The sequence below is a fragment of the Bos indicus genome, chromosome 19, assembly GCF_029378745.1.
Source record: "Bos indicus isolate NIAB-ARS_2022 breed Sahiwal x Tharparkar chromosome 19, NIAB-ARS_B.indTharparkar_mat_pri_1.0, whole genome shotgun sequence".
NCBI lineage: Eukaryota > Metazoa > Chordata > Mammalia > Artiodactyla > Bovidae > Bos > Bos indicus.
In genome coordinates this window covers 19,228,917-19,246,512 of record NC_091778.1, presented here as the reverse complement: position 1 = coordinate 19,246,512, position 17,596 = coordinate 19,228,917, and the positions used below count along the sequence as shown (strand labels likewise).

At 42.7% G+C, this 17,596-nt stretch overlaps 1 protein-coding gene across 11 annotated transcripts in view; it reads left to right on the top strand.

The window, feature by feature from the left end:
* The first annotated feature begins 3,828 nt into the window (after positions 1–3,828).
* Positions 3,829–17,596, top strand: part of RHOT1 (ras homolog family member T1) — a 68,351-nt gene continuing 54,583 nt past the window's right edge. For 5 of the 11 annotated variants that reach the window (XR_002182999.2, XM_019981394.2, XM_019981391.2 and 2 more), the window contains exon 1: positions 3,833–3,990. Coding sequence is in view for 10 of the 11 variants with exons in the window: in XM_019981394.2 (XP_019836953.1) it covers positions 3,915–3,990 (76 nt within the window). In the remaining variant the exon portion in view is untranslated. Of the gene's footprint in view, positions 3,991–17,596 lie in introns of all 11 variants that reach the window. The other 6 variants (XM_019981397.2, XM_070772705.1, XM_070772704.1 and 3 more) reach the window with 4 other exon arrangements.

Below are 17,596 nucleotides of genomic sequence, written 5' to 3'. Positions count from 1 at the left end.
TGAAAGCTTGAGAAAATTCAAAAGAAAACTGGATGCAACCTCATCACAAGATGAGGCTCTTGTCTGGAAAAATATCCTCTTAGTATGGTTAATTATAATCAAATATCTTTTTAAAGTCATGGTGCTGAATGATGTCTCTTTTGGCCAAATTAAACAAATAGAATCCACATCCTCTGGAGACCAATCCATGTGACTATGCAGAGGACATAGATGTTTGACCAATGAGTCAAGAACAAGTGCATTCAAAGCTAAGATAACAGATTTACTCTGTTATCGAGTTATTAGACTTTTCTGCTCTGCCAGAGCAACTTGGCAGGAAAAGAGGAAGTCTTCCTGGAAGAAACAGGAGACACGAGTGGAGACGGATGCCACTTTGGGTTTAATTTGAGAGCTCAAAGATAGATGGATCTGAAGAGTGGGACCAATGCCAACCCATCTTATTTGGCTTCCTGCCCAGGACTGTGTCTAACTCACCCTCAGAGACCAGCCTCCTGTTCCACGCAGTGTCAGTCATTTAACACACACTATCTTCTACCCAGCAGGCCTGCCCAGTAGCCCTGGGCGTTCCACTGTCCTGAATCTCAGAGAAAGGCTATGTTGCAAGTTCCTTCTTTGATAGGTATGAAAGATGGAGCCTCTTATCTCTTGGGAAAGTACTTTGTTCAGACTTTCCAGTGTCCCCTTCACAGTTGAGGAGCCATGGAGTTTGTCTTGTGAAGGCAGAACTGCTTCCCAGCATTCCAGAGGAAAATTCCACCAGTGCCTTCTAGATACCAATCTGTTCTCTTGGCTTTATCCAATCTACTTAATATCCAGTCATCAATCTACAATATCCCAACTGTAAATTCCACTGCCAACAACTCCATTTTCTGACTTCTATTTTGCTGCAGTGTGGGTCATGGTGTGGCTCAGTCCTCAGGCTCAGAAAGTTGTACAGAAGCACTTTTCTGACGAGTTATTTTATTTATTCAGCATTTGTGTATATTATAGACCATGTTTCAGACATTCTTTGAAGCATTTTCCTATTATATTCACTCATTTAATCTTTGTAACAATCTCATGAAGTGTTATTTCCATCTGGCAGATGAGGCTTAGAGAAGCTTAAGCAATTTGCCTGACGATGCACAGCTAGGAATCGGTAAAGCCGAGGTTCAGACTTAGGCAGGCAGATTCCAGAGTCCCTGATTTTAATCACTGAGCTATGCTGTTTGCAAGAGAACTTCAGAGTGGCCCCTGATGAATGTCTGTTAGCATAGGAGAAGGGCATAAAGCTCAAGGCAAGGCAGGAGGCCAAAGCTTCAGAAGTATAGCTGATTGGGAGATGGGAAGGGATGGTAAAAAGGAAACTTACATTGCTTGAGAGGCACACTCTGGCTTGTCAGGCTCCCCACTCCCACTAATTAGGGACTGTTGCTATTCTTTTATAACAAACCATTAGTCCTTGCCGGAGAAGGCAATGGCACTTCACTCCAGTACTCTTGCCTGGAAAATCCCATGGATGGAGGAGCCGGGAAGGCTGGAGTCCATGGGGTCGCTGAGGGTCGGACACGACTGAGCAACTTCCTTTTCACTTTTCACTTTCATGCATTGGAGAAGGAAATGGCAACCCACTCCAGTGTTCTTGCCTGGAGAATCCCAGGGACGGGGGAGCCTGGTGGGCTGCCGTCTATGGGGTCACACGGAGTCGGACACGACTGAAGCAGCAGCAGCAGTCCTTTCCAGTAAATAGGCAAGATGAGTTAATGAGTGGAGGAAAGTGAGGAGGTGGAGATGGTAGAGCAGAAGGGCCATCAGCAATAGGAGATGGAGGGCAAGCTGCAATTTCACTCACGCCTGACCTTGATGGCACAGGTTCTGGTGCCTTGCTGGATGCAATTCCATGTACCCTCTTGAAATAAACGATCCAGTGATATCTGGGTAGTAGGTCTTTTTTTTTTCATCCTAGATGACACGGTAGCACTGGATTGCATTCTGAACGGGTGTTGTAACATTTGTGTGCTGTTCCACATTTGGGTCCAGTGAGTTGAAAACTAACAGCGCCTCCTTAAACAAAGAAAAATCCCCCTGCCATTTACTGCGCTGGGACTCTCTTCAGTGTGAACACTTGTTCCCATCTTTGAAAGTTCTCAACTTGAAGGTTCACATGTAGAGGACTTACTGTACTAAAAATTCTGAGGAATACTTTCCTCTGAAAGAGCAGGCCATCAGGCCTTGTGAAGTTCATCTTATTTGCCTCCATCCTGGAATATGACTCATTACCTCCCAGTGAGCAGAGAGAGTGTCTTTCCTGTCTTCCTCCTTATATCACAGAGTGATTTTTGGAAGGGCTCCCACCCCTATGCTCCTTAGGGATATCATATAAATAAGACAGTGAAATACTATTGTAAACATAACAATGAATTTGCCTCAAAACCTACGGATTTCAACTTTTCAGTGAGTTTTATGACAGTAATGACCTCGAGATTACAGAGCAAGTACTGTGAGTCTGGCAAATGCTTGACATATATTATCTTTATTCTTCACAACCACCCAAGGTGGTAGGTACTATTATCATTATTGACATGTTACAGAAGAAGGGGCAGTCTTGGAGAAGTAAAAGAGCTTACTCAAGATCACATAACTATCAGGTGATGGGCTCTGGATATAAACCCATGCAGTTTGCCAGCATGGTCTTAACGGCTGCACCAGACCACAAGGCTTCTCTTAGGAGAAAAGAGAGTTGGTATAATGTACACGTCATTTCCTTTAAAAAATTCATTTTCAGGGACTTCCCTGGCCATCCAGTGGTTAAGATTCCACTCTTCCACTGTAAGGGGCATGGGTTTGATCACTGATCCGGGAATTATGATCCTGTATACCAGCATACCATGGCCAAAAAAACCCAAAAAATCATTTTGTAATATTTAACATAGTAAAAAAAGAATATTATGCTTAGTGTTTCTTCATTTATTCTAGATACCTCTCTAGCTATCATCTCCCACTGTATTCCAAGTTCTGTTCAAGCATTAGACATATAGCAACAAATTCCTCCGGATGGAGAAAGTCAGAAGAAATTAAGGCAATGTTAGACAAATCAATAAAAGTTTATTCAGTGCCACCTATATGCCCAGTACGGTGCTGGGCAAACCTATGTAAAGAGAAGTGTCAGAAGACCCTGCCTAAAGTAAACCATACACAGAGAGGAAAAACATTTAGTTTGGTTACAAAGAAATGAAGCTTTTTACACTGAAAGCGTAGAAACTAACCTCATTATTTAGAATCATATTTTATAAACATCACAGGTAAAAAGCAGCTAGGATGGGGGACTTTGGGTAGTGGAAAGGGCTCGATCTTGGGAGTCAAGCACTTTCCGAGGGCTTTGGCCAGTAAGGTGGGGGAATACTGCTGAAAACCAGGTAGGTCGCTGCTCACCTGAAGCTTATAGTCATTCTAGTGAGAATATTCCCGCCCCGAGTCACACTGCCAAATTCTAGCTATCTGACCTTGAGCGAGGAACTTCTCCTGCCCCTGTTCTGTAAAAGAAATGGGGTCAAGACTAGCGACTCTGCCACTCAGATTCCGGGTCCAAAGCTTATCCTGACCGGTGTTCCCCGAGGAGAGTGGGTGAGACTCCCGGGCGAAGCGCTGCGGCTCACGGCACAGCTGGGGCGCAGCTGCGGGACGGAGAGCGTTCGCGTTCCGAAACCGCTTGTCCCTCGCGGCGCCCCGTCCTCCCTGCCGCCGCGGCAGAGCCGGAGGAGGCGGAGCCGGCGCCTTCCCGGCTCTCGAGCGGGGAAGCTGCTGAGGAGGCGGCGCGGCGGGCTCGGGCGGCCGAGGCTCGGGAGGGGCGGCGTGGGGAGGCTGGCAGGCGGCGCCGGCGGGGCGGGGAGAGCGGCGCGGCGGGCTGGGCGCTCCCGGCGAGAGGAGTCCGCTCCATGCCTGCGGGCCGAGGCCGGCCCCTACGAGCCGCAGACATGAAGAAAGACGTGCGGATCTTGCTGGTGGGAGAACGTGAGTCCCCGCGCGCCGGGGGGCTGGCCGCGGCCGCCGCAGCCCCTGCCGCCCCGCTGCCCTCTCCTCCGCGCCCCCGGGCCTCTCAGCTCCTCGGCTCTTCTCTTTCGGCTGCGGCCCTCGACCTCTCTCCTCCCCGGGGCCCTCTTGAGACCTCCCTCCCCGGTCCCACCGTCGTGTTCCACCCCCCCAGCCGCGTCTCCATTAGCCCCTGACCGCCCGGCCTCATTCGTCCGAAGGTCTTCGCCTCCTTTCCCACTTGGAATCCTTTCCTCCCGGGCCTCCCCGTTTCCGAGGCCGCCTCCTCTCAAGCCCTCTCGTCTTCCGCGGAGATTCCTCTGTCCCCGCCAGGCAGGTGCTGGAACAGGCAGGCAGACGGGCGGCCAATTGGAATGGCGTGAAGCGGCTCTCCCGGGGAAGCCAGGGGAGGGCTGCAGGACTGGGCGACTTGCGGGCAAGGTCAGGTGTCTCTGCCTGTTTTTGCGCTCGCGGTCTCCCTCCCTCTAGACATTGTAAGACGCGGAGCATTTTTTAAAACGATCTTTGCTCTTTGCATTGCAATCACTGGGTATTTTCCTCAAAAACGTACTCTGAAGTTCAAGTTATGCAAGTGTTCAATGAATGGTTATCTGAGGAGGGTCCGTCTGTTGAGAGAATTATTGTAACACTGAAGTCTAGTTGCCCTCATCTTTTAAAACATTATTGTAATAGAATACAATAGAATCAAACTTGGTAGTTAATTTTAAAATAACGGGCACACATGAGACCCAAATAGACCAACATACGTGACCCCCGCCCCCAACCTTGAGATTCATAGATTTCACTTTTGAAGATGTAGTAAAGGAAGCATGTCTGTTCACTGACTTGGGGACAGAACAGCAGGGACTGCTTGGTATCTGTTGTGCACGGTACATGACTCAATTGGTAGGACTAAAATAAGAAAGCGGGCTGGGGAGGACTGGATTGTTTGTTTTGAAAGTACATTTGGTAATGCTCTGGTTTTCCCAGGTGTCTCAGTGGTGAAGAATCCACCTGCCAAGCGGAGACACAGGTTCAATCCCTAGGTCAGGAAGATCCCTTGGAGAAGGAAATGGCAACCCACTCCAGTATTCTAGCCTGGGAAATCCCATGGACAGAGGAGCCTAGTAGGCTATAGTCCATGGGGTCACAAAGAGTCAGACACAACAGTGGAAAAACAAGTTAAGGCCCTACCATTGCTTGCTTTGAAACTTTCTTTTCTGAACTCCCCTTCCATTCTAGAGTAGCTCCTCCAGGTCACTGTGATGCTCTCCAAGGAAGAAAACTAACATTAACATACTTTTACTCTCTTCTGTAGTGTTCTTTGCTGTTCATTGAAATCCTTGTTCACCTGCTGTTGAATCAATAGAAATTTTCCTTTAGAATCAAAATTTAGAAGTAAGCTTAGCCAGACACAGTTTACTTTTTGGTTTGCAGCTGTGAATTTTAGTTTTAATTTAAACCACATATGTATCTCAATCTGTGTTGTGCATGGACTTCCTTGAAAAAGTTCAGGAAGATGATTCATGTTGATGCATTTGGAGCAAGATAGGGAAAGTAGTGAGTAGATGATGGGCTGAAAAAAACTGCTGCTTGAAAGACAATTTTTTTTTTTAAGCAGAAATTCTCTCTTGGTTTTAGTATTGAATTTAGCAATTACATGTAATCCTTAGTCTGTAAAGTATCTAAATGGAAATGCTATACATATGTAAGATACATGGTCAGCCTTAGGACATTTAAGTTAAGATGTTAACAGTGTTATTTATGGGGGTGGTTTAGTTGCTAAGTTGTGTCTGACTTGCAACCCCGTGGACTGTAGCCCGCCAGGCTCCTCTATCCCTGGGATTTCCCACCAGGTAAGAATAAAGCCTTCATTTCTGAGGAAGATATTTTTCTTAAAGAAAATAGTACCAAAAGCTTTAGGCCAGATATCATATATACATGATTTTTTCCCCACGTTTAAGAATACTAGAAAGAGTTATACTTATTTGAAATATGTAAGTTCAGTTAATTACATTAAAGGCTTGTATCCTGGGGGAAATGAGTGAAACATTACTTTTGGAGATTTAATATAGCTTGATAGCTGCTTAGCCTAAATGTAAATGCTAGATAAACAGTGTGACCAAGACTTTTATTTTTTGGGCCCACTGTGCAGCATGTGGGATCTTAGTTCTCTGATCAGGGATCAAACTCATGCTCCCTGCATTGGAAGCATGGTGTCTTAGCCACTGGACCACCAGGGAAGTCCCAGGACTGTTTTAATACTGGTCCGATACACAGATTTATCAGAAATAATAATTCTGTTGTATTTTTAAGATGGTTCAGTTCAGTCGCTCAGTTGTGTCTGACTCTGCGACCCCATGGACTGCAGCACGCCAGGCTTCCCTGTCCATCACCAACTCCCTGAGCTTGCTCAAACTCATGTCCATTGAGTGAGTGATTCCGTCCAGCCATCTCATCCTCTGTTGTCCCCTTGTCCTCCTGCCTTCAGTCTTTCCCAGCATCAGGGTCTTTTCCAATGAGTCAGTTCTTCGCATCAGGTGCCCAAAGTATTGTACTTAAGATGGTTAACTAAGGGAAATAGGAAAAGAAAAGAAAAAGGAACATTGTCTCTCTTGTTACTGTTTCTCTATCACTTGAGTAGGTTTTATTGCTGTCAGTGTCAGTTCCGGCACCACACAGCAGCAATGTCATTCACTGAGGCTCCCAAATACTTGTGAGTGGTTTCAGCAGTCTGTTGGCTTAACCTGTACTGTACTCTAGAGGTGAAATGGATCTTTTCTTGGCCCATCCAGAATTTGGATTCTGAGCCAACAAGGTTTTAACACTAACTAGTTGCTTAATGCCTATTGACTGCTTAGATCAGAAAACCTAGGCTGTCTATAAATATTAAAGTGTTTATTTGCAAAGAAAGCCAAAGTATTTTTAAGTATCTTCTTTACCTTAATTATTGAGCATATTGAATACTATTCAGGCCAAATTAAAAGTCAAATACCATTCTTTAAACAGCCTTTAAAACTAAGCAACCACACAAAGCTTAGTTTTTCAGGTTATAACTTTTCATAATCAATTTCATTGGCCAGAATTTGCATTTAGCTAGATTTGCATTAGTATGCTTGACAAATGTCCTTGTTATAGTATGAGGAATGAGCCTTATTAACCTTTTATCCAAAACATGTATCTACATTAAAAGTACACAGGGTAGTCTTAGTTTTAGTGGCCTTGTTTTAAATTAAACTGAGATATATTGGTCTTCTGGTCAAATTAATTAAGAAAGGGGAACTGTTGTCCACTTTTTAAATAAATCTGGTAGCTCTTTTTTGTCTAACTGCTTAGTTTATCATCAAAACCTCTGCCAAACTAGCTCAAGCTTTGGTTGGCTCTGGCCTAGGCTTTTGTAACATCTCCTTAACTGGTGTCCCTGCTTCTAATTTCGTCCGTTCTCCATGTAGCAGACAAGAGTCATCTTTAAAAAATATCTCAGATCCTGTTACCCAGGTTAAAAATTCTCTGATGATTTCTACTTTCACTTAGAATAAAAGCCATTACACTTTTTAAAGCAGGCCTAACGAAGTCTTTCACAAGCTGGCCCTTGCTTTGCTCTTGTACTACTCTCTCCTGTAGTTTGCTTTCTCTGCAGGAAGGCTCTGACCCAGGCGTTATCCCTCCTCCCTTGCATACGTGTTCACTTTTTGTTGTTGCTGTTGTTGCCTGGGCTGGAAAGTAAGCTTCATAAAGACCGTGGATTTGTCTTGTTTATTGCCATTTCCCCGGGGCCTAGAATAGGCCTGGCACAAAGTAGGCACTCAAATAATAGGCCTGGCACAAAGTAGGCACTCAAATAGTTGTTGAAAGAATGATAGAGTTCAAGCTAGTTTATTTAGACTCTGTTTCCTAAACCACTCCTCTTAGTCATAAAAATGTGATCATTCTCCTTTCTTAAAATCAAATCTGCTGTGGTTATTGTTAGGATTTGAAGGGGCGCATTCATCCAGTCTCTTGTTCCATGTTCTTAGCCTTATTTTGTTGGGGGAGATTCCTGTATTCTGGCAATGCCATGTCTAGTTCATGTCTTGGCTGCCAGGAATTGTAGTCCTTGCCAAAAGAGGTCAGCTTCTCCTTGAACCAGCAGAGGCCATTTAGAGGTTTGAAGTAGTTAGAGAAAGATTCTTTAGGTATAAGAGTCAAAGAGACTTCAGGAATAAGCTAGTATTTATTTTAGAGAAAGACTTTCAGCGATCCTTTTTAAAACCACATTGCTCTCCATTCTGTTCATTGTTAGAATGACATTTACAGATTAAACTGCTCCAGTTTTAATTATACTGTGTCTGGGTGATAGATACTCAATGCAGTATGGTGCCTACTATCATCTGGGTGATTGGCCACAGAAAGTCCAGTCTGCTAGGTTGGTGCAAATGTAATTGGGGTTTCGGACAGTGAATTTTAAATCATTATAGCTAGGCTCAACCACATCTTTATTAATCAAAATAGGAACCATTACAATCAACACATTTTTGCCAATGAGAAATAAGTTGATTTATTCCTGAAGCATAAAAATCCATGCTTTGGGATTCAGCAAACTCTTGGAAAGCATTTTCTGCCTCCTGCTGGTTGTGAAAGTGTTTTCCCTGCAAAAAAAGTTGTCAAGATGCTTGAAAAAGAGGTAGTAGTTTGGCGAGAGGTCAGGTGAATATGGTGGATAAGGCAAAGCTTCGTAGCCCAGTTCGTTCAACTTTTAAATACAGTATTGGTTGTGCGACGTGCAGTCAGGTGTTGTCAGGAAGAATTGGGCCCTTTCAGTTGACCGGTGCTAGCTGCAGGTGCTGCAGTTTTCGGTGCGTCTCATTGGTTTGCTGAGCGTCCTTCTCCATTGTAATGGTTTTGCGGGGATCCAGAAAGCTATCGTGGATCAGATGGGCAGCTGACCACCAAACAGTGACCATGACCTTTTTCTGATGCAACTTTGGCTTTGTGGAGTGCTTTGGAGCTGCTTCTTGGTCCAGCCACTGAGCTGGTCATTGCAGGTTGTTATATACAATCCACTTTTTGTTGCATGTCACAATCTGATTAAGAAATGGTTTGTTGTTGTGTAGAATAAGAGAAGACAACACTTCAAAATGACAATTTTTTTGATTTGTGGTCAGCTCATGGGATACCCACTTACTGAGTTTTTTCGCCTTTCCAATTTGCCTCAAATGCGGAATGACCATAGATCGGTCCATGTTGAGTTCTTCAGCAGCTTCTCATGTAGTCATAAAAGGATCAGCTTCGTGATATCCTCAATTGGTTGTCAACTTCTGATGGCTGGCCACTGCGCTCATCTTCAAGGCTCTCATTTCTGTTGCAAATTTTCTTGAACCACCACTGCGCTGTATGTTCGTTAGCAGCTTCTGGGCCAAATGTGTTGATGTTGTGAGTTGTCTCCACTGTTTTACAACCCATTTTGAACTTGAATAAGAAAATCGCTTTTTGTCTAACATCATTTCCCTAGTCTAAAATAAATATAAAATAAACAGCAAGTAATTGGTCATTAGCAAAAACTCATAAAGCGAGAAATGTGCATTAAAATGGTGTATAACATAACCACGTTTAAGAATATATTCCAGTATCAAATGGCAGAATTCTACAGTGCAAAACCGCAATTACTTTTGCACCAACCTAATACATAGTCTGTTTTGTTTATATAGAGTCTCTTCTATATCCTCCTTATGCATGTACTGAGACTTGTTTTCTGCTGTCTTTTCTGCTCTTCTGGCGCCAGTTGGGCACTAGTGTTGGTGGAGTTTGAAGGAGAGGGATAGACCACGGCATTTGTCCTTCTGCAGCTGACATTGTCTGCATATATGGTCAATGAAATTTTCTTTTGGAACAGTGCTCAGCTATTTCCCCAAATGCTAAAGTTTTGCAGTTTAAATTACAACTTCATCCGTCACTCTCCTCCTCCCTTTTTATTCTAATTACAATAATTTAGGAAGAGCCAACAAGGCTTCTTAATAAAGAAGCAGATAAAAATGAGTAGATCCCTTTGCTACTTGAAGCATGGGGTGTTTGTTATCAAGAAGAATTTCCCAAAATGGCTGGTAGGATGGTAATTGGAACCAGAGAATGTTATTTCCGCTTCATGAATATTAAGAATTTGCTGTCATTTAGAACGGGATGTTCAAAAGCTTTGATGAAAAGACAAAGAAATTTTTAGCCTGGATAAATCTAGATAATTTACTCTATAGTGATGAATTATGCTTCCCATGGATGACCTACTTAGAAGCATGGAGTTTCAGACTGAACTGTAGCATGTTGTCTTGAACTGAATCAGAAGGCCTTCTGTCCTTGGGAATAATTGTGGCCATGCTTGTAATTTTTGTAGATCACTTTAATATTTGTCAGGCAAAATAGAGGAAGTAGAGACCATCAGATGGCTGGCTAACAAAGGATAATTTTTTGTCCTCCATATCAATACTTATATTGTATATAATTATTAAATTTAATTCTAGTTATTGTTATAAAACTGTACTATATAACATTTATAATATATATTGTATTTATATTAAATTTTAATTGATACAATAACTAGAGAAGAGCTTGGGATATTGTTCCTTTATGGAAATAATTTTTATTTTTTGGAGTAGTTAAAACTACATAGTGCTTATACTCATCTGACATTGTCATAGGGACTTTGTGTTTTTTTGGCCTTGACCAGGGATTGAACCGGCACGCTTAGCAGTGAAAGCATGGAGTCCTAACCACTGGACCCCCCCAGGGAATTCCCATAAGGGACTTTTTTGATCATAGGCTTGTTTAAATAGCTTTAAATTTCTAATAATCTAAAATATTTTTCCTTATCTTCAAGGCATTCATTTATTTCTCAATTAAAATTAGCTTGAAAGTGGCCTATTTTAACTTTAAACCTGCTGCTTTATTATTTCTTTGATCGTCTCACTCAAGGTTAGGTGGGTAGACCTTAAGAGAAGCAAAACAACCCTAGTTTAGCTTATCCAAAGCATTTTGAAACTAAATCATATCTGTGTAACCCTTCATTAGTTAAAGCAGCTATTATCTCACTGCTCCTCCAAATGGAAACCCAAAACGATACTAGTGAAAACATGCCTGCTTATTTGCTTCCCAGTTCACTGTACACTCTCTCTCACTCTTGCTGTTATTTCGAACTTGTTTTAAAAAAGGAAACCACTCTTGGATTTTTATGTGAAAGAGATTCATGTTCTTTGATTTTTTTTTTTAAAGGTCTTTTATTAGACAATTACTTCAGAAACTAGATAGGGTTGTTTTACTCTAGTGAGTGCTACGCTGCCTCGGATTCCTCAACGGATGAGGCAGAATACGGGTGAGAAAACAGAATATCACATCTGAAAGAGAGTATCGGTACAAATTTATTCCTACTTTTTGGTGCCAGAAATTTATTCCTACTCGTTGGTACCACACTCCTAAGTCTGTATGATCAAGCATAAGTTAAGTTTTTAAATTGTTGCTGTCTTTCCAAGGCCTTCTCTCCCCAAAGCTGTTTCCTTTCCTGCCTCTGAGGCCTGCCCTGTTGGAACAGACATGGTGGCAGGTCTGTGCTTTTGCAGGAGTCGCTGCAGAGAGCCGGAACTGCCCTGAAGAGCTGAGCTGTGAAAAATTCTGATTTTCTTCAAAATAGTGATCTTTCTCTTCTGAAAATATCACGGGAGATACAAAGGGTCCTCGGGGAAAGCAGAAAGGGACTATGATTAAAAAAGCGTTGTTCTAAGAAGAGCAGTAAGAGTGGATGCACTTTAAAGGTTATGGTTGAGGGGAACTTTAAGGTAACATGGAGCACCTGATGAAGACCTGCATTTTGCTAAGGGAACCTGAGTGATGGTGATTAAGGAGAAATAAGCCCTTAGCTGTTTTAGAAACTACTAGGCATTTTGATATTGTTAATTGACATAATTTTGAACATTTTGTTTAACATTTTGAGTTGAGGATTCAAGGGTAGGTTTCTTCTGAAACTGGTGAGGGCCTTAGAATGGTAGGATACAAATAAAATTTTTTAAAGATAATGAGTTGGCCAAAAAAGTTCATTCGGGTTTTTCTCTACAATCTTCTGGGAAAATCCAAATGAACTTTTTTGGCCAACCCAATAATTCTAATAAGGGGATTATGAGAAGAATCAAGACATTAAAGTAGGCAGACTTCTTAAGACCCAAGAGTGAGACTTGTTTTCGTGACCAAGGAAAGTATCTGAGTTATTGAGGATCTGATTCATTTTTTTTCCCATTCCTAACATAGTAGATCAAGGATAACATTATAGACCTGTACAGCTGACCTTTGAACAGTGCGGGTTGTAACTGCACAGATCCACTTATCTGAGGATCTTTTTCAATAGTAAATACTGGTTGAATCCAGGGATGAGGATACAGAAGAATTGCTGATGCAGAAGGTTGACTCTAAGTTATACTAGGGTTTTCAGCTGTGCATGTATCAGCATCCCTTATCCCCGGTTGTTCAAGGGTCAGCTGTCTGTGATACCCAGGAGAGTTCTTCAGAGTGGAAGAGTTTCTAGGGACCTCTGTGCTGGCGGTAGTTGTTGGGTTTAGGAGACCAGGGAAAAAGCAGGCATCTCCCTTGGGGCCAGAGAGGGCCCGAAGTTCAAAGGTCACAGGTATTGTATAGGCATTGGATCTTCTAAAAGGTTTGGTAAATATCTGGAATAAGAAGAGGGTGGCTTGGCTCATTTTAAGATAACCTTTTGTTGTTGTTTAGTCGCTAAGTTGTGTCCAGTTGACCTTTGAACAATACAGGGGTTAGGGGCACTGACCATCTCTGCAGTTGAAAATCTGCATATAACCAGCCCTCTGTTTACTGTGTTCCTCTGAGTCTGTGATTCCACATCGCAAATCTGCAGATTGTGTAGTACTATGGTATTTGCTATTGAAAAGAAGTCTGTCAAGGTAGACCTGCACAGTCCATACCTGTGTTGTTCAAGGGTCAGCTTGAGTTTACCTCCATTGTGAATAATCATGTGGAATTAGGTTGGAGACTGTACATGTGGAGATGAGTACTAACTTGAGCTGGCTGAAGGTTTGGAGTTGCTGGAACCCTAAACAAGGTCGTGATGAAAGGAGTCGTTTAAGTTATGAAATGCTGAATGTAAGTCATCAAGTACTAGAAATTCTTGGACCCCATATTGGCTCCATGAGTCCCTCTGTGTTCTTACAGATAGATGAATGTTTTTGTCAGATCACAGTCCCGTACACAGTTAAAACAGATAACAGATGCAATCTGGGGATCTGTCTCCCATTTTGAGGATACTGCAGGACAAGTTACCATTAATGTAACGTGCACTTTTGTCTGTTATAGGCCTGTTTTCTAGCTGTGCTACATGCTGGTTTAGATAAATCATAAAATATAAACATTAATAGCATCTAATCCATTTTTTTTTTTTAAACTGATGGGAAAATGGTGGCCCAGAGAAAGTCAGTGACAACTCAGGGCCGGTTCCAAAATCTTGCTCCAGTGCTTGCTTAACTCCTTTAATTCAAACTCCTCCTCAATACAACTACTACTGTTTTGTGTATTTAATGAGTGCCAGGTATTGTCCCAAACATTATGCATCTGTCGTCTTATTTAATCCTTTTACCACTTCTGTAAAGCTGTTCAGTATTATATTTTATAGATGAACGAAGTGAGGCTTCGTGGCTCGCCTGAGGAAACACAGCTTATAAGTGCTGACCCCGAGATTGCAGTCCAGTTCTGTCTCATTCCAAAGCCTATATTCTTTTTTTTTTTTTGGTGAAATGTTTGTATAAAATGTAAAAAGATTCATCTAACAAATACTCATTACCTGGCTTAATAAATAAAACATTACCAATCAGTTGAAGCTCCCTCCTCATTGTATTTCCCTCCCTTTCCCGCAAAGGTAACCAACCACTTTCTTGAAATTCAAATATGTGCTCTTAGCCGCTATGCTCCATTTTACTAAGTGCATTTGCTAGGAGCTACAGATTGACCACTGAGCAAGGAAAACGTGTTCCCTGCCCTTGTGGAGTTTCCTGTGGGTGATAGCAAAATACTTTTTTCTTAGTCTTTCTGGAGATATTCATTAGCTGGTGGGACACATCAGGTTTTTGCCAAGGAGGTCTAGGAGATCCTTCAGGAGACCATGGGTGATGTGCTGGAAGGTTGCTTAGATGTCTTTACTGATTTTTTTTTTTTTCCTTCTAGGGAGCTTCTTTTATGAGCTTTTTGATTTCCTGCTACATTTAGAGAGACTTCTGGGAGGAGAAAATATTCACTTTTCTTCCTGCTCTTCCTTATCTCCCCTTCCCTTTTTAAAACAGAATGATTGAACATAGCACTCGATCCATACTTATTTTATGGCGGTTTTATCTGTTGTTTTATACATTTTCCATATTATTCCCCAGAGTATCTAAGGCTAAACTTTCTTAGAAGACAACTAGGTAAATACTTACCAAATAAACTGGTTAGGAGCCTGCAGAAGAAAGATGGGTCATTAGAAGCATAATACTCTGTGTTCTAGTGTCTTTCCTAGTTTGGTTCGGGCAGGGCACAGCTATGTCTGAGTGGAACTTGTACTCTTGGATAGAAATTCTGTTATCAGTGTTTCTCAGTTTTTTGAGCCATCCTTTCTTTTTAGAAATGCAAAACCATCATGCTGTCTACATTCTGACAATTTTCTGAAACTACCTGGGTGTCCTACAGCTGAATTCAATTTTGACACTAACTACCCTGGATTAGCCTCGGATCCTACAAATTAAGGGGCAAGATCCCCAACAAGATCCACCTTTACTTTTTAGTTTCTATATGCCAGTGGGGTCTCCAGACTATCCACACTTCTTTCTGGCTGACTACAATTAGGGGCTTCCCACAACCCCTTGGGCTCAGTAATTCACTAGAATGACTCACAGAACTCAGGAGAGTGCAGTGCTTAAGATTACACAGATGAACAGCCAGAAGGTCCGGAAGGGTCCTGAGCTCAGGACCTGCTGTTCCTGTGGAGTCAGGGTGCACCACCTTTATGGCCCATCAGTGTGTTCACCAGCCAGGAAGATGCCCAGAGCTTTGATATGTCCAGAGTTTTCATATAGGGCTTCATTAGGTAGCCCCTTCATTGAACTCAGTCTCTAGCACCCCACCCCCACTTCCCCAGAGGTTTTGGGGTGGGGCTAAAGGTTCCAACCCCCTCATCACATGGTGGTTTTTTCTGGCAGCTGACCCCTATGCTGAAAGCTGTCTAGGCCCTCCCTTCCCCTTTAATAAGTCACTGCATTAGGATAACTTGAAGCATGGTTGAAAGATACTATAACAAAGGACACTGGTTTCACTCAGGAAATTCCAAGGGATTTTGAAGCTGTTCCAGGAACTAGGCATAAAGACCAGATGTATTCTTTATTGTATCACATCCTCCTTTGCTAATTGTGATTTTGGGATTTTGCTGGTGGGCCAGTGGTTAAGAACCACCTGCCAATGCAGGAGACACGGGTTCGATCCCTAGTCTGGGAAGATCCCACACGTTGTGGGGCAGCTAAGCCCACGCAACCACAGTTACTGAGCCCGTGCTCTGGAACCTGGGAGCCACAACTGCCGAAGCCCTAGAGCCTGCGCTCCACAACAGGAGAAGCCACTGCAAAGAAGTCCACACAGCGCAACTGGAGAAAGCCCACGTGCAGCAGTGAAGACCCAGTGCAGCCAAAAATAAATGGATAAAAAATAGTTCTAATTTCAACGTTAATTATTGTTTTTACTAAAAATGAGTTGAGCAAAGTAACTTTGGAATTGTTTTTGATTGCCTCAGCAGTTTCCTATTCACAGCTCTTCGGTCATTCTTAAGAAAAGCTGTGAATGGGGGAGTTCCAGGAGCTCCCAAGGGCAGCCCTGATTTCCAAAAGAGCAGTGCTGAAGCTACAGCAATACCATTGTGTTTGGGGCAAGGTGAGATCAAGTTATGTACCTCAGTCTAGTTGATGTGCTACAGGTTCTTCTCTCCTTTTCAGTGTAAAATTAGAAAATTCCATTCAGTGTTTTCAAATATCTGGTTATTGTGTTAATGCAGACTCATAGATGTTAAGTGTATATTAGTACTTTCTGTTCATAACAGTCTGTGAAATGGCTTAGGAATAGTTCAGAGGAGGAGGGAGAAGGCTTCAATAGCCCCCGGATGTCATATCCCACAAATTGTGAGGTAGAATTTGAGGCGTCCTTCAGTTCAGTTTAGCTGCTCAGTCATGTCGGACTCTGCGACCCCATGGACTGCAGCACGCCAGGCCTCCCTGTCCATCACCAACTCCCAGAGTTCACCCAAACTCATGTCCATCGAGTCGGTGATGCCATCCAACCGTCTCATCCTCTGTCGTCCCCTTCTCCTCCCGCCTTCGATCTTTCCCAGCATTAGGGTCTTTTCAAATGAGTCAGCTCTTAGCATCAGGTGGCCAAAGTATTGGAGTTTCAGCTTCAGCATCAGTCCTTCCAATGAACACTCAGGACTGATCTCCTTTAGGATGGACTGGTTGGACCTCCTTGCAGTCCAGGGGACTCTCAAAAGTCTTCTCTAACACTGCAGTTTAAAAGCATCGATTCTTCGGCGCTCAGCTTTCTTTATAGTCCAACTCTCACATCATACATGACCATAGGAAAAACCATAGCCTTGACTTCTGTTGGCAAAGTAATGTCTCTGCTTTTTAATATGCCGTCTGGGTTGGTCATAACTTTCCTTCCAAGGAGTAAGTGTCTTTTAATTTCATGGCTACAGTCACTATCTGCAGGATTTTGGAGCCCCCAAAAATAAAGTCTGCCACTGTTTCCGCAACTATTTGCCATGAAGTGATGGGACCGGATGCCATGATCTTAGTTTTCTGAATGTTGAGCTTTAAGCCAACTTTTTCACTCTTTCACTTTCATCAAGAGGCTGTTTAGTTCTTCTTCACTTTCTGCCATAACGGTGTCATCTACATATCTGAAGTTATTGATATTTCTCCTGGCAATCTTGATTCCTGCTTGTGCTTCCTCCCGCCTAGTATTTCTCATGATGAACTCTGCATATAAGTTAAATAAGCAGGGTGACAATATACAGCCTTGACATACTCCTTTTCCTATTTGGAACCAGTCTGTTGTTCCATGTCCAGTTCTAATGGTTGCTTCCTGACCTGCATACAGGTTTCTCAAGAGGCAGGTCAGGTGGTCTGGTATTCCCATCTCTTTCAGAATTTTCCACAGTTTCTTGTGATCCACACAGTCAAAGGCTTTGGCATAGTCAATAATGCAGAAATAGATGTTTTTCTGGAACTCTCTTGCTTTTTCCATGATCCAGCGGATGTTGGCAATTTGGTCCCTGGTTCCTCTGCCTTTTCTAAAACCAGCTTGAACAACTGGAAGTTCATGGTTCATGTATTGCTGAAGTCTGGCTTGGAGAATTTTGAGCATTACTTTACTAGTGTGTGAGATGAGTGCAATTGTGCAGTAGTTTGAGCATTCTTTGGCATTGCCTTTCTTTGGGATTGGAATAAAAACTGACCTTTTCCAGTCTTGTGGCCTCTGCTGAGTTTTCCAAATTTTCTGGCATATTGAGTGCAGCACTTTCACAGCATCATCTTTC